Source organism: Dermacentor silvarum, chromosome 3, assembly GCF_013339745.2.
Source record: "Dermacentor silvarum isolate Dsil-2018 chromosome 3, BIME_Dsil_1.4, whole genome shotgun sequence".
Lineage (NCBI taxonomy): Eukaryota > Metazoa > Arthropoda > Arachnida > Ixodida > Ixodidae > Dermacentor > Dermacentor silvarum.
The window spans coordinates 167,457,435-167,472,921 of record NC_051156.1 but is presented as its reverse complement, the minus strand read 5'-3'; the positions used below and the strand labels follow the sequence as shown (position 1 = coordinate 167,472,921).

Below are 15,487 nucleotides of genomic sequence, written 5' to 3'. Positions count from 1 at the left end.
ATACAGACGTACTACCTATGGCGAATAGCGCGGACCTATATAGGATAGCAATTCAGGGGAAAATGCTCGCCGACTCTCGAGTATTAACCCTTTTCGCGGAGCAGTTTGCTCTAGAGGAACGAGATGGCGCTTTCGGTGGCGCGCCATACGTTGCCTCAGCGAATGTGCACGAATACGAAGCCACTACTGTTTCTGCCCTGCTACTATGCGATCAGCTGTCGGAAATGCAAGTGGGTGTTAGCTAATGCACTGTGCCCAAGTCATGCTGCAAAATGTGCAACGATAAAGAGAAGACGTGTGCGGTAGTTAGCTGCAAAAATATTGATTCACGTATTAAGGAATGGAATCAACCTGTGTCGCCGCTGCTGCATAAGGATTGCCTGTGTTGTCGGTCCTTCGCGATGCACTGCTTTCCTTGAGGATAAAAAAGGATAATTCATCCACCAGCGCTGTATAGCTAACCTCCAAAGAAAGGACTTCAACTCCGCAACTTCGGCACTTAAGAATGAGTACCGCTCGTTACAAAAGGAAGTAACGCCACTTACTGGCATAGTAAGTTTCTCACACGCTATCTACACACATCCATCCCTACTCGCACGCAAACTTACACGCACCCTATCGCCAACGTATAATAATAAGTGAATGTGCGCACAGTTGAATCAATGTGCCGAAGCGTGAGTGACGGCGACTACACCAAGACACGAATGTCAGAAACTGAACGTTTCGTGACGGTCCACAGAGTAAGCGACGGACTAGCGATAATTCGTCTTTGCTGCAAGCTATACCACAAAGTACATAACATTTACATTCCAAGCTTTGTGCGCCGCAAGAACAAATCTATCGCAGCAGAGCACACCCGCGAGCGCGATTAGGCTGAAAATAAACAATCAGATAGTAGCCTCACCGAGGAACTTAGTATTACTGAGTCAGAAACATGACAAGCCACTGCTTCAAAATGTTTGCCAAATAAAGAACGAGAACAGTTATCCTGATTTAATTCATAAGTGGGAAGTTTGGACAGCTTGGAATACATTTCTAGCCTCGCTTTTAGTACAAGCACCGTATACGCTGCTCGCGCCGTTTGGACAAGGCGTAATGAGCTATGAAAGCACTTCATGTCCTCTAAAGCTGTGGCCAAAGCTTCGTGTCGTCCACACAGTCACCGTCTACGATATGCGTCGAAACGGAGGTTTGCTGCGCCACACCGGCGTCACGCGCTTGCATTGTAAACACGGAGGCAACGGCGGCAGCTGAGGCAAGCAATGGACGCGTCACCACGTGATCAAACATGGCAGGGCCCACGGGAGCGCCGGGAAAAGGGTCAATACAGAGGCTTATTTGCTAACGCGTGGACCCATGCATGCATTCGCAAAGACCCTAAAATCACAGCACAATAGAAACAATAGACAAACAACTATATAATGTGAAAACTAAGTGACATCCCTCGAGTTCCGCTTTCGTAGTGATTGTGGCATTGTTGTGCATGAATATATTACAGTACACTTGGGAATAAACTACAACATTTAGGAATAGATTATCCATTTTGTCTATTTCTTTGCGAGCGTCTGACCTTTATTATTTATTCATTTACCTTTTGATAGATCGATTCATTGAAGGACTGATTGATTTATTCATTTGTTCATTGATTGTAAGGAATGTTGCATGCTCGCTCGGCTTTGGCACAAGTAATTGAAAAGAGGGGCGCAAGCAGGGGCCAGGTGTGCTTCGCCGAACCTGCATATCGAGCGCACTTCCCTTATATCTCGCTTGATGTATATTTTATTGTAAATTTAGTGTTATACCAGTAATAACCTCGTTATCTTTCACGGTGACAAGGATTCGCCACCTGCAGCGAGCATGCAACAACCAGTGGAGGCAACCTGTATTTACTCTTAACATACAATGTTAGTTAATACTTTCATGAATGCGTTGTGATTTCACATGGGGCAGTTCACAATTTCCTTTCTTCCTCGTTTTCTTGTTTTTCTTTTTGTTGCTGTTGTTAGGGAGAGTGTATAACGACTTGCTCAGTTTCCTATCCTTTTGTGTAATGGTGTGGCGTTCTAAGTTCTGTCGCCATAAATGCGGAAGAATAACTACGAAAACACCATACCGTAATGTGGCGTTGTGCAGCGGCCTAACATTACAAGCACTCGCTTCTCGCTGCAGACGGAATATCAAGACACGTACGTCATTCTCGTCGTCAAATTGATGGTTTCCGAAGCCGAACGAGAGTGGCAAAAGCTGGCGTGGTACCGGCCGGAGTTCATCAAGTGAGTCCCACGAGGGGCACATGGCCATACAACCACACAGTTCTTGTGTTGCCCAGCTCATACACAGGTGTATGAGTCGGGCATTTAATGTCTTACTGCGGTGAATGCATAAATTAATTGTTTACCATTTATATCTAGGGATAGTTCGTAGCCCTAAGTGCGGTTGAAAACGCCAGTGAATGAAGAATCACGAACAGCGGTGTATACTCGTAAGTGTTGTCTTGGCTATCGAAACGGGCACGTTGTTCTTATGGACGAACACAGTTGGTTTAAATTTCTTGTGCGTTCTTTTTTTTTTTTTGGCAGGGGGATGTCATCAGTGCAACGTATCTACGTTATTACGAATCCTGCGGCAAGTTTTGTGGTCGCTGCGTTTGATAATAGCATACAGTAAATGCACACAAATTATGGGTATGTGCAGGTCTTCCATGTTCAGGTGTCAGCCGTCGGATGGGCAGCAGAGTTCTTCTCGCCCTTCCTTATAGTGTCTGAAATAAATACCCAAAAATAATGAACAACAGCCGGCCATTTCTTTGTGAGGAAAATAACGATTAATTTAACTCTTGGGTATTGTTTTTGTTTTGAGTAGGAGGGTCAACTTCAGAGTTGTTATCGTCGTTGTCTTAATTGCTGTTTGAGCTGTATGTATGGTTGTTTTCGTTGTTGGTCGGGTGTTTCCGTCAAGCATCATTCAATGCTATTAGAGATGTTTGTAGAAGTGGACAGTCGCGTTTAACGTTCATCGGCCCCAACTGTGTTTTCTTTCATTCCAGCGATGTGCCGTACTCTTCGTTAGAAATTTCTTACGATCCAATATACAACACCGTAGGTAAGTTACTCTCCTTCTGCTGGATGGTGTGATACACGTTCGTCGACAACCTTCCACATACATGTACACGCAGGCGCGAGTAATGTGAACAGAAGCGTCGAATTCGTTATCGAACAAGTTACTCGTGATGTGTGAATTCAACTCTGACGAGGTAATGCTCTGTCGACAGTATGCTCTAACGACAGTATGCTCTGTCGTTAGTATCATAGATCACTTTTGTGTGTTTTGAGTATTGTGCACGTTTGTAAGGCACTTTTGTTTTGCATGTGTGTTTAGCCACCAAGGCTTCTTGAAAGCCCTTTAAGTGTTCCGTTCCATACTATGAGTGAGGGTACATTTTTAACGTATCCCCGTACCACCTAAAACATATTACAAATTTTCACAAATTGCGGGCCTTATAAGTCAATGGATCCGCTTGGCGCAGAAAAGATGTGTCTGCGCACGCGCAGTTCCGTCGACTGCATATTCCGGATGCGCCATAAGCCTTAGAACTTCCCATTCTTATAACTTCCATAGCGTAAATGGCTTGCCCATTGCCGCTATATACTTGTCAAACTACTAGTGCCCCAACTCCATTATTATCTCATCGAGAACACTCTCCATTTGTCTACCCGTATTACGGGCTTCCGATACGCACACACAAAACGAGTTTCCTTGTAACAATTTGTGCACTGCTAAAAGCTAATATTTGTTGTTCATTGCACTTAGCGCTGAGCGGCCTTTAGGCCTATAGTACACCTGTGGCTCGGTGACCTTTACAAAGTAGGCATTTTCAGACATTCTCTGTAGTAACTGCTGAGCTATAGTTTTCGTTCTTGCGTTATTTTTCTTTAGCTCCAAACATAATATCGACAGGAATGTAGTCTAAAGGAGCTATTTCCAGTCGTCATGTCAGAATACACGTAAAGCACTACGCTCGGTGTTAAATTCACGCATAAACATGCTTCTGTCAAAGATGTTGCTTTTATGGCAAATCAGTTATGTGGAAGCCCGCAAGCTGGAGGAGGGTTCATTAGAGGGGGAAGGTGTAAGTCCACCGACTATAGCACACAGCTGCAGAGCAAACCCATACGGGCTTTTCAGAAAGACGGCCTCGGAGTTGAAGCAAAACATATTTAGCTCTGATGGTAAAGCGACCGTCCCGGAAAGGCGTTGGTCCCGGGTTCGAGTTCCGGACCCGGACGAGTCTTTTTCTTCAACTGCGATGGTTTCTTTCTGGGAAACCAGAACGGGTTTACTCTGCAGATTGATGCTACACAGTCGGGTGGATAACAAGTTTTCCCTTTCATGCTGCTTTTCGAGGTGATAAAAAGATAAGGATGACATCGAAGCAATGTTTTTACCTTAAAATGTGAAAAAGCTTTCCGTCACAAAGTTTATCTACGGCAGGGAAATTGTACTGGGGCTGTCAAAAGCGAGTAAGATGCCCATTTAGCAGCGGAGCTGTTTAGGCCGACCGTTAGTCCGTGCAGAGCGAACAGAAAATGTGGGCAGATCCTGGACGGTAGTGCAGTGGCACTATACCCCTGTGAACTAGCGAAGGTGTTTAAGCTCAAGGATGGTCCGTCGTCGGCGTAAAACCTCCGCCTGGCGATGACGTGCGTCGCCTAGCAACGCTTCGCCCCAGCTGCGTCGACCGCGCCGAGCCTCGCCACAGCTGCGTGAGCCGTGAGGTCACCATGCGCGCCGCATCGCTTCGCCTTTAGGTTTGCCGAGCCATGACGTCACCGCGCCGTGCGGAGTATCCCGAGTATCGTCGGCGATTCGCAGAGGATCCGGAGTTACAAGCCCGCGAAACCGAGCAAAAGCATTTGAGCGTCCAGAAGCGTCCAGGTACTTTAATGACCGAGTGTTCGTTGCTCCTTGGGCTGTCGATGATTCCGGGGTGATCTTGCGCAAAACGTGGCCGAGTCTCGAAGCATAACCTCACCAAAAATTTCCCGAACCGAGATAAAGCTAGGTGGGGTCGCCAGCTTCGCTGTTTGTCCAGTCTTCGCACCACTAGTGTGAAGCTGCCCCTAATTTTTCCCTTTCCGCTTTATTCATCGCAGTCGTTCCAGGTGCGATGCTAGAACCACCGCTCTACACGGAAGGTCTCAGCCCGTAAGTCATTTTCCCTGTGAAATGATTTCCTCAATGCACTCCCTAGGCGACTCCAAAAGGAGGCAGTTGGGAACAGACGTGTACCTGGCATAAATATATCAAGGTGTTTCCACAGACACGCTATACATTTCATGGTAATACCTACCTGCAGCACAATCAGTGCTCAAAATTTAGAAAAGATCCCCCAATGGAGGAACATCCCATGGAGGCTTTATTCCGCGATCATAACACGAGGACGTACGTGGGGTAATTTACGTAGCTTGTGCGAGGTTAACTAAAAGAAAACATACTTGAAATACACAAGGTTGTAATTATAGAGATGTAGTTATAAAATTACAATTTAACTTTTATTAGTAAGTTGGTCAGCAAATTGGTTCTAGTGCAAGACTTGAAGATCATCATCCGAGGAGTTCATAACCGGCTCCAGACACGCAAAATGCTGAAGCTGCTCATTTCTGCAGCCTAATGAATTTAGGCCAGTTTCACCCAGAAAACCTACATTGAAGTGCTGCATATGTTCCTGGCATACATTGTTTCGAGCAAGTCACCTTGGTAGCGCACCTTGGTAGATCACGCGTATCATTAAGCGTCACTTCTGTGCCCGAGGCTGCGGCTCAGTGACTCTTTAGTTGTGCACGAGTCTGCTTAAATCAAATCCTACATACTGCTGCGGTGGTAACATTTTATTTGATGGAGCGCGGAATGCCAAAAAATTCGTGCGTTTGGATTCACGTTTAGGAGGGAACCACGCTAAGGATACGGACAAAGGTGAATGCACATAAAAAAAACGACACAATAACCAACTAGCCAATGTTTTCACGGTACTGAATTTAGGTTCATGATTAGTGCACTTATAATTAGACCCATTGAGGAGAAGCCTGCCAAATGTGCGATCTCAAGCCGTGGTGTAGCTTTGGGGCATTGAACCTCAACAATCATTTCGTCATATATATCATGGCACCGCGATGAGTATTTACGGTGACCATTCAATATGAAAGTCACCATCGTCAGGTGTACGCATACTTACAGTCCGAACACAGTCACGTTTATCAAAATGAAAATTTTCGGATTGTAAGAAACGGGCCCTCTCCCAACTTCGATTAATGGTGACAGTCGTGCGTGCTTGGAAGCTTTAGTAATTGTTTTGTTACGTTCGAAGGTGGCATAAATGTCAAAATTTGCAAGGGAAATATATCCGATTCTGCGTCAGGCATCATGGTGCAGCAGGATACCTGGCGATGTGGGTATTACCGTTTTCTGTAAGTTTAGCTCCGACCGATGGACTGATGAAGAATATTAAGCACAAAAAAAATGGGTGGTGCCATTGTTGCAGTGCTGCGGTTACCTATAAAATGCTGTCACCACATGCATCTTATAAAAGTTACCATGCTTGGATTCTTGGAGTGTTCGCGTGAACAGTTGAGCCAAGCCCGATCATGAGCTGCAGACACGCGTGAATATGTATTGTCGTCTTTACTTAATTTTTAATGGTTCACCGATATTACTGCGAACGCGTTTAGCCATCCTGTTGAAGGAACCAACCTGCCGACATTGGCTGTCATACCCAGTGGACGGGCTTCACTAATGAGGAGGTGTTGGGGATTGTGACGCAAAGGAACGGAAGATCACAAGACACAGGAAAAGCGCCCCCGCACGGGTTTCACTGGAACCCTCCCACCGTGACTTCGCTGTCTGCTGTCGCCTCATTGTAGCAGTTTATAATGCAGTCTATGATGCAGTTTAGAAAAGAGCGCATGACTGGCACTATAGGCGTATACATGGTCGTTTTTTTTTTTTTTTCGTACAGTGCACTGAACTTCGGGTCACTGGGATTTCTCATTGCTTCGAAGATGATGAGCTCCCTAATATTCGAAGGCGAGTGCTTACTTCTCTCGTGATGAGCGCCGTACATTCCAGCCGCCGCGCAATGACGCATTTGAGTGTCAAGTGCCCGTGCAGTTGGCGTAAATTTGTTCACGGATTGCTAAATTCGAGAAAATGTTGCATATTTCTGGTGTCTGTACATGAGGCCTGTACACTATAGTACGGACTGGAACAGTACAATACTATATCGTTAGCAAATGCCAACATAGTATGTTGCATAGTACACGCACAATGCTGACATAGCATTCTACGGTTTTAGTGGCTGCGGGTGCATGCTGCTGGGAAATGCAACTTTTTCGTGAACCCATGGTCCATTAACTTTCGACGCCTACTGTACACGTCGTATAGTCGAAGAAGTGCTTTGTGAACTGCGCATTTCGTGGCAATGCAGACTCATTTTAACTTTAGGCCGACCTCGTTATTTGCATCTCCTTGAAGTTGAATTATAAAGATAAGTCGTGCGAAATGCAAAACAGTTGATACATGTATATACAGTAATAACAAGAAGTTACATTCAAGAACGCAGGTTTAAAGTGCCTAGAAATTATCTTGAACAGCTGGTAGTAACAAATTGTTCTGGGAACTCAGTTCCAGTCTGTGGTCCCTCTGAAAAAACAAAACAAAAATGAATCTGAAAACGCTGTCGTATTGCATTTCCCCATCGTTCCGCGACACTAGAGTGCATCGCTGAAGCGACTAGTCTTGATGATGACTAGTCTAATGACTAGTCTAGTGACTAGTCTTGCGCTAACTTCCAGGTCGCTGCTTCGACCAGAACGGCACGTACATGTGCTGGTGGGACTCGTCCACGATACGAAACTACAGCGACACTGTGGAACGCTGCTACAACAGCCTCTTCAAGCCCGTCAACAAGGTATGCTATAGTTCAGAGTATTCGGCTTTTACTTTTCGAAAACACCTCTGACATTTTTTTTTCTTTTTTTTGCATTTTTATGAAGCGGGAATATCATGTTTCATTTGCTGGTTGTATTGCATAAATAAATTGCGACCACTGTTTCTTACAAACATAAGACAGTGCCGCATTTCCTCGGTAATTACATAAACAGGTAATATGCACTTTCAACAACGTCTGCGGTATTTCCACTTACTGATATTGACATGATATTTTCCGCTATTATTATTTGTTTTTCGTTAAATGAACGCCCTAGAACTCAAGCCTATAGAAAAAATCGTGACAAGCCTCGAAGCACCGTTGTAATCTAATATAACAGCTTTTCCACAGCAAGTATCAGTTTCGTTTTCCAGGAGGGCGTGTGACGTCACGACACAGTATCCTCCTGAAAAACAAAACCGATATTTGCTGTGGAAAAGCTATTGATATCACGGCGCTCTGAGGCTTGTCACGATTTTACAGCGAAGCTGATAGCCTCTAGTTGGTCGGGATTTTTCGTGGGCTCGTTCTGTGTTCACCCAAAAACAGTACCGTCACCTAGCGGCAGGGCTTAAAGTTTCCCATCAGTGGAGGGGGTGCCCTCATAGGACGGCGACCAGTATACAGTGCGCGAGCACTCACACACGCTCATATACAGGCTGCTTCAGCGAACACTTTCAAACATGTGGCCAAGTTCGCGGATCGCTGCTGCCACTGTCCGAACGTGTTACCGGCACTTCGTGATGTACGGCTTTCCTCGAGGATACAGGAATTTGCTCATCCGCCAGCCTTGTATCGCTAGCCTTCAAAGAAAGGGCTTCATCCCCAGAACATCGGCAAGAGTGAGTTCCACTCGTTAAAGAATGACAAATGGAGTAGCGCTGCCTCCTGTCATAGTAAGCTTCGCGCACGTTATCTATACACATCTGTCCCAAATGGCAGGAAAACTTACGCCCACTCTATCGCCGACGTATCAATAATAAGTGAATGGGCGCACACTTGAAAATATGCGCACTGTATACGCACAACAAATGACGGACTATACAGCGATGGCGCACGAATGGTCGAAGCTGAATTTTCGTGATGGTCCACAAGAGTAAGCGAGTTACTAGCTGTAATATATATTTGCTACAAGGTATTGCAACTTACAAAACAGCTACGCTTCAAGCCTTGTGCGCAGCAAGAACAAATCTATCGGAACTGAACACACCCGCGAGCGATTAGGCAGAAAATAATCAGATAGTGGCCGCACCGAGGAACTTCACTGAGTCAAACTTACAAGCCACTGCTTCAAAATATTTGCCGAATAAAGAACAAAGAGCAAAACACACTAATCCTGACTGAATTCATGAGCGGAATGTTTGAATAGTTTGGAATACATATTTAGCCCCGCTTTTAGAACAAGCCCTATATACGCTGCTTGCGCCGTTTGGACATAGCTTAATCAGCTCCGAAAGCGCTTTTGCATGTTCTCTGAAGCTGTGATCAAAGCTTCGTGTCGTCCACCTAGTCACCGTCTATGATATATCAGAAAACGGAGGTTTTCTAAGCCGTGCCAGCGTCATACACTTCCATTGTAAACAAGGAGGCAACGGAGGCGGCTGAGGCAAGCAATGGACGCGTCACCACGTGATCAAACATGGCAGCGCCCACGGGATCGCCGCGAAAAGGGTCAATACAGGCTGATTCAGCGAACACTTCCAAACATGTTTAAAGGTTGCCTGTGGCAAATAGCACAATTCTAGTTCATGAGCTGGTCTACTCGAAGAGGCGGACATTACTTGCACAAACAATTGAAATGCATTCTAGCCGCGGAGTTTGCAAGGCAGATCCACTTGGAACGAATTCTCAGGATGACACCAGTTTCGATATATTCATTTCTGAACTTTGGGAAGAAATACATTGGCGTTCCGGTGAAAGAAGCCCGCGAATACACGCAAAATTGCCGCGCGACTGGCGGCTCGAGGCACTTTGCATGTATTCATGGGCTTCTTTCTCGCTCGGAAAAATACTTTTATGTAGCACGTATTGAGCAACAGAAAGCTGTATTGAGAGCTTTTCATGTTGCTCTACAATTTTCTCATTGACACTTTTCATCTAATTAAAATATTTGAGAGGTTGATTATTAATTAAGACTAACTATGTAATAGGCGGAATGCAAAACATAATCTGACTATCTCCAAGCGACGGCAAAGGACATTACCTTGGTTCTCTCCAGCTACGTGGCATTTCCGTATTTTTAAATCTTGGTGCGTGATAGTTGGGACACCCTGATATGGTCGTCCTGCCTTCGTCAGAGTGATTACTTGATGAAGGCAGGACCACCTGCCGAAACGTTAACCAAGTTATCTTCCGTGTGTACCGTACTAGGACCTTCCTACATAACTAAATATGATTCTACGTGACAGTCGGTTGCTTCACAACTCTAAAAGGCCACAGAAGTTTTGTTTGGAATGCTCCCCTTTTCTTTACTTATTTGGCACTTAAAAAGCAAACTTTAAATAGTGTAGTGAAGCCAACTTTATCTAGAATTAAACAATTCTTTATGGGTCTTCTGCAAATAAATATATTATTTTGAGCGTATTTCGGGAATCAAGCACTACAATGAAGCAAAACTGGCATTTTCGAAACTTTTTTTTTCAGAAATAACTGGGCAAGTAAAGGATAAAAAATATGTTATCTCAGAACAAACGAGTCTAGCTGCAGCACAGCACATTAGTTGCCTTGCTTCATTGACAACCTCAGACACAACAACAACAACGCTTAAGCGTCGCCTTTAAGAGTGGATCGTGATAGCATTCAAAAATCTCTGTCTGCTTCTCACGCTTCCCGGCCACTGCAACTACCGTAATGTTTACCTCGAAACGCTGGCGGCGAACGCTATGCACGAAGGCGAGCTTTCTGGTTCTTTGCCTTTCTTTCCCCCTCACGGCGGGCGCCGCCGCTGCCACGGATGCGTAGGGTGCCTCGATGCCCAGCGGCGCTGGCATCGAGGCGCCCTAGGATGCGCGGAGGCGAGCGCCATCTGGATGGTGTTGCAAGGAACCGAGCGGGGCGCGCCGCTCCCACTAAGATATACCTCAAATTGCAGCTAGAAAAGGGTAACAGAATTATGTTTTCTCGTATATTCTACTTACAATACGACGCTATCATGTCTGCAGGTTGTATGTAAGTGGTACTTTACGGATTTTCTTATGCACTTTGAGAAATTCAATTAGTTCAGTAACGTCTATGCGCCACGCGGAAAGCCTGCGTGGTACGGGGTGCGTGGTTCGGAATGATTTTTTTCTAACGGACAATGCCGCCGAGACCGGATTTTCTGCAACACGGGGCCCTTAATGCTGTCGCGTTAATATATTATATGGTTTCACACCTATACTTACCTACAAAAGTGGGCGAAATGCATGCGTCTTTCGTATAACACAGCACTCATAATACATAACTAAACGAGTGAAATTAACTGGTAACCTAAAGAAACCAAAGTGAACCTTCACTAATTCACGCTAAGGTGGCTCATGAAACAGTACGCTAGCTGTGCCAAGAATCTTAGTAAAACAAAGATAGGTGACCGCTATGTAGAGTGCCTCGGCGATATGCACGTATCAGTACGACGAGACCTGCTCTCCTGTTTTTGCTCATGGCACATAGACCAATTAATCGCGATTAAAATATTAATAGAAAATTGGAGAGTTATTCTTGCCCCCCACAAAACACTATATACTCATAATAAAATCGACAAAATAATCACCAGGGCTTGTCGAATGGATGCCGCAGTGCTACAGTTGACCTGCCGAGGGGGGGGGGGGGGGGGCGAGCTCCTCCTTAAAAAACGGAGGAGCTCGGCCGTAAGCCCAGTTGATCAAAATTTATTCTGAGCCCCAACTAAAGCTCTTTTCAAAGGCAGAGCGTGGCTTCGCGTAAACCCCCCGAACGTAAGCAACTTCTTGTTTAGCGCAACTCGTTGCTTAGTTCACGCGAATATGCGACACACACTCACTGGTGCGAACAGATGTGGACGTGTTTCGAGCTTGCTTCGGAATGCGCATCAAAAAGTTTTTGTAACCATTGTTTCTCGTCTGTGCTGCAGACGGAAATCAACACGTTCCGAAAGGAAGTGGTCACGAGCATGGCAGCCGTCGGCCTCGCCTATAAGGTGCGCTTTGCCCTTCCTCTAGATTTTGAATAAGGGAAAGGTGTTCTCAAAGAAAAAAATATATATACTGAAATAACGGCAATCGCGTTTTTATTTTTATGTTTTATTTTAACCGGAAATACTTACGTCTTACGTAAGGACGTTGTTGTCATTGGCGTCGTCGTCGTTGTGGTTGAGGACAACGATGACGACGAAGGAGCCAGCGCAAGATGATAGAGCATCGAGACACGGAACAAGCAACTTTACAGGACTGCTCCTGCTAATGTAGCTTCGTCTCTGCTCGACTCTGCTCGTGAAAAAGCCAGCTTTAGTGGGGCGCTGTGAAATCGCAGAATGTAACGGGAAGCTGTGTTTAGCGCTTTGAAATGACATTTATAAGGCAAGGTTTTCACGTGTATACAAGAAGTGAACAAGAAAGTTAGCGTCCTGAATAAATTTGACGTGAGCTAGGAGTGCCTGACGTCCTATGACTGCCAGCTGTCGGAGAGCGCCATCGAGAGGGGACGTCGCAATAAAGTTTGTTCTTTTGGCAGTAAAAATTGGGTTTCCCTGTTCCAAACAACGACAAATTCACGCCGCCAGTATATATAAGATTAAAGAAGATTTCAAGCCCCTGCTCTCCCACCTAATTATAAGTGTGGCGCACTGCATGAATAACGTTGGTTGCGACCGCGTCAACGCGTCTGGAACAAAGCTTCACGCTTAGTTAGGTATGCTTCACAGTATACTAAATATATCCCACAGCATTTGAGAATCTCCGTGGTGGAGCAAAGTCGAGAATGTTTAAATCTTCAACTGTGTTTGTTTCCCGCAGGGCTTCCGTTTGTTCATGCGCAAATTCGAGGAAGAATTTGAGCACAGCAGTCTCAAGAATCTGGATCTCACGCAGAACCAACTGTTCTTCATCTCATTTGCAATGGTCGGTACAATGACGCTATAGTTGTTGAAACGTTTAAATGCTAACTAATTAATATCCGCACGGTCAACATAAAGGTGTCTTCCATGTACACCCATGAGCAAAAGTATACGGACCACAGGGTTGCCGAAAAAACTGAATTTCTTCGTAATTAACAAGCATAAACTGGAATTGACGAGTACACTGAAAAGTCCCCAATGCCAAGTTTGGACTGCAGTCCCCAATTTCAAGTTGCGTTGCCCCTGGTCCGTATACGTTTGCTCACGGGTGTACATCATGAATTGCGATTCCGGGCCTGTATATTCACAAAGCTTATCGTTCGCAAGCGCTCTGCGCCATTGGTTGATCGCCTTCGCTAGTGATATATGCAGCACCAGGGTTGGGTAGAATATTCTCTTACGAACCATTCCGGCTTAAGATGTTTTTACGAATACAGGCCCTGGTTCACACTGTTTTACCGCTTTTGCTGGTGTCGAGAGTGGTAACGCAAAAGCCTGTACGTGACTATTACTTCCACAGACATGGTGCGAAAGCGTGCCCACCCAGCTGCGAGACATCGTCAATCTTGTGACGTCGCAACCGGATCCACAATACAGGTGAGGCCCCCGGAGAGATTCTCACTGCTGAAATGTATTTGTAAACTGCCATATCTATGAAATTCTTACCCATTTATTTCATGTTTGCGGCTAAATACGGGGCGCAGCATATGAACGAGTATGGAATGGTCTGCGAGACATATTTGAGCACCTCAATTATGAGCGCCTGGATATACCCACTGTATATTCAGCGAACCGCTGTTACGCCACAGCTGCGGTGATGACAAGTAGTAAGCGAGCATGCTCTTGGGCATACGTAGTGATTCATTCGTGGTTTTGTGTTCACCAGGTCTTCAACGACACCTAAGCGTAACTTGCCAGAATTGTCGCGGAGTTCTGTTGTTGATGCACTTAATCATGGTAACGGAAGATAGCGGAGTCTTTCTCGTCGCGCGAGTGTGGAACTTTAGAAGTAGCGTGTCTGAAGTTTGGGGGTTCTACATTTCTAAATCTTAATTCCCACTGGTGAGTTTTGGCAGTAGTGCACACAAATTGTTTGGCGCACAAAAACACGCAAACTCCGCTCCGGTTCTTTGTATTCTGTTTGCGTTCTTTGTATGGCGCTGCCTCATGACACCAGGTGGTCAGCCCCATCCTTCGGAAGCACCGCACATCTACTTCGAAAAGTGTTCACAGAAACTGTACATGATGAAGTGAACTTGAAATACTCTCTCAGAATAATTTGGAAACGTTGGAAGGTGTGTGCGTGTACGTGTGTGTGTGCGCGCGCTGCGTGTGTGTGATACGAAGGAATAAAAGTTAACAAAGCCACACTAGGTAATAGAAAAAAAAAGGCAAAGTGTCACACGAGGAGCAACGCTCAAACAAAATCAAACAAGAGCTACAGTGTAAGGTAGTGCTTGAGGCGTACGACCTGTGCAATTTTTGGGACGATGCTGTTGACGCGTATAGGCATGACACCGTCCGGAAAGACCTTGTACTTAACGTCACGGAGGCGTCTGACGACTTTATACGGCCCAAAATACCATCTTAGCAGTTTCTAGGACAGTCCTAGGCGGCGGACGGGGTCCATATTCGGACTCAGTTGCCAGGTTGATAGGTCACGGCTCGGCGGCGCACGTTGTAGCTGCAAGCACCTGCAATCTGTTGGTGGCTGATGTGCACACGGGCTATTTGACGGGATTCGTCGGCGTGTTGAGCAAATTGCTTGGCATAATGTTCAAGTGCTTCGTCCTTGCCAAGAAAGCATAGCGTTGAGCATAGTTTGTACATTGCATCCATAAACAAGGCGGAACGGCGTAAAGCAGGTTGTTTCCTGCATTGCGGTATTGTACGAAAACGTGACATGGGGGAAGATTTCGTCCTAGGCTCTGTGTTGTACGTCCACGTATACACTGATCGTATGTCGGAAAATAACTTGCTATTTAATCTGTCAGCCCATTGTCTACGGATGGTAGGCGGTTTTCTTGCGGTGACTGCAGGTGCAGCCCATCTTGAAAGCGTCCTCCGTTATCTACGCTGTAAATGCCGTTCTTGTATTTGTGATCACGTGTGACCGGTCGCCGAGCCTCAGATCGATGTGATGCATGAAGAACTGGGCTACTTCGGAAACAGTGCCACGGGGTGGCGCCTTTGTCTTGGCCGTTGCGACTAAAATCCATTTGTTTCCTGCGGATGACGAGGGGAATGGTTTCAACATGCGCACTTGGACTTTGCATGTGGCTATGCGTACAATGCGGATACTGTTACGGATGCTGTTTTCTCTCTTGCAGGGTGGAGACAGCACTCGCCCACTTTGACAAGTTCGGAAAGTACTTCGCGTGCAACGACAACCTCGCCATTTACCAAGACAAGAAGTGCAGCATCATATGAGTTGTCGA

General features: G+C 45.7%; 2 protein-coding genes across 2 annotated transcripts in view; both read left to right on the top strand.

The window, feature by feature from the left end:
* LOC119445006 (membrane metallo-endopeptidase-like 1) overlaps positions 1-7,103 on the top strand; it is a 30,905-nt gene extending 23,802 nt beyond the window's left edge. Inside the window, exons 13-16 of the mRNA XM_049664839.1 lie at positions 2,170-2,273; positions 3,047-3,102; positions 5,154-5,205; positions 7,013-7,103. Of these exons, the coding sequence (XP_049520796.1) occupies positions 2,170-2,273; positions 3,047-3,102; positions 5,154-5,205; positions 7,013-7,103 (303 nt within the window). The remainder of the gene's footprint in view (positions 1-2,169; positions 2,274-3,046; positions 3,103-5,153; positions 5,206-7,012) is intronic.
* A 29-nt stretch (positions 7,104-7,132) lies between these two features.
* LOC119445005 (endothelin-converting enzyme-like 1) lies at positions 7,133-15,479 on the top strand. Its single transcript, XM_037709336.2, has 6 exons — positions 7,133-7,163; positions 7,848-7,963; positions 12,069-12,134; positions 12,949-13,053; positions 13,570-13,646; positions 15,380-15,479. The coding sequence occupies exons 1-6, from the start codon at positions 7,133-7,135 to the stop codon at positions 15,477-15,479; spliced, it is 495 nt and encodes a 164-aa protein (XP_037565264.1).
* Positions 15,480-15,487: the final 8 nt, after the last annotated feature.

Bases quoted from the DNA above. Each gene is read 5' to 3' on its own strand.
- LOC119445005 (XM_037709336.2), top strand. From the start codon at position 7,133: ATGACGCATTTGAGTGTCAAGTGCCCGTGCA. The intron at 7,164-7,847 runs GTTGGCGTAAAT...GCTAACTTCCAG, and splicing joins GAGTGTCAAGTGCCCGTGCA to GTCGCTGCTTCGACCAGAAC. The intron at 13,647-15,379 runs GTGAGGCCCCCG...TCTCTCTTGCAG, and splicing joins CAACCGGATCCACAATACAG to GGTGGAGACAGCACTCGCCC.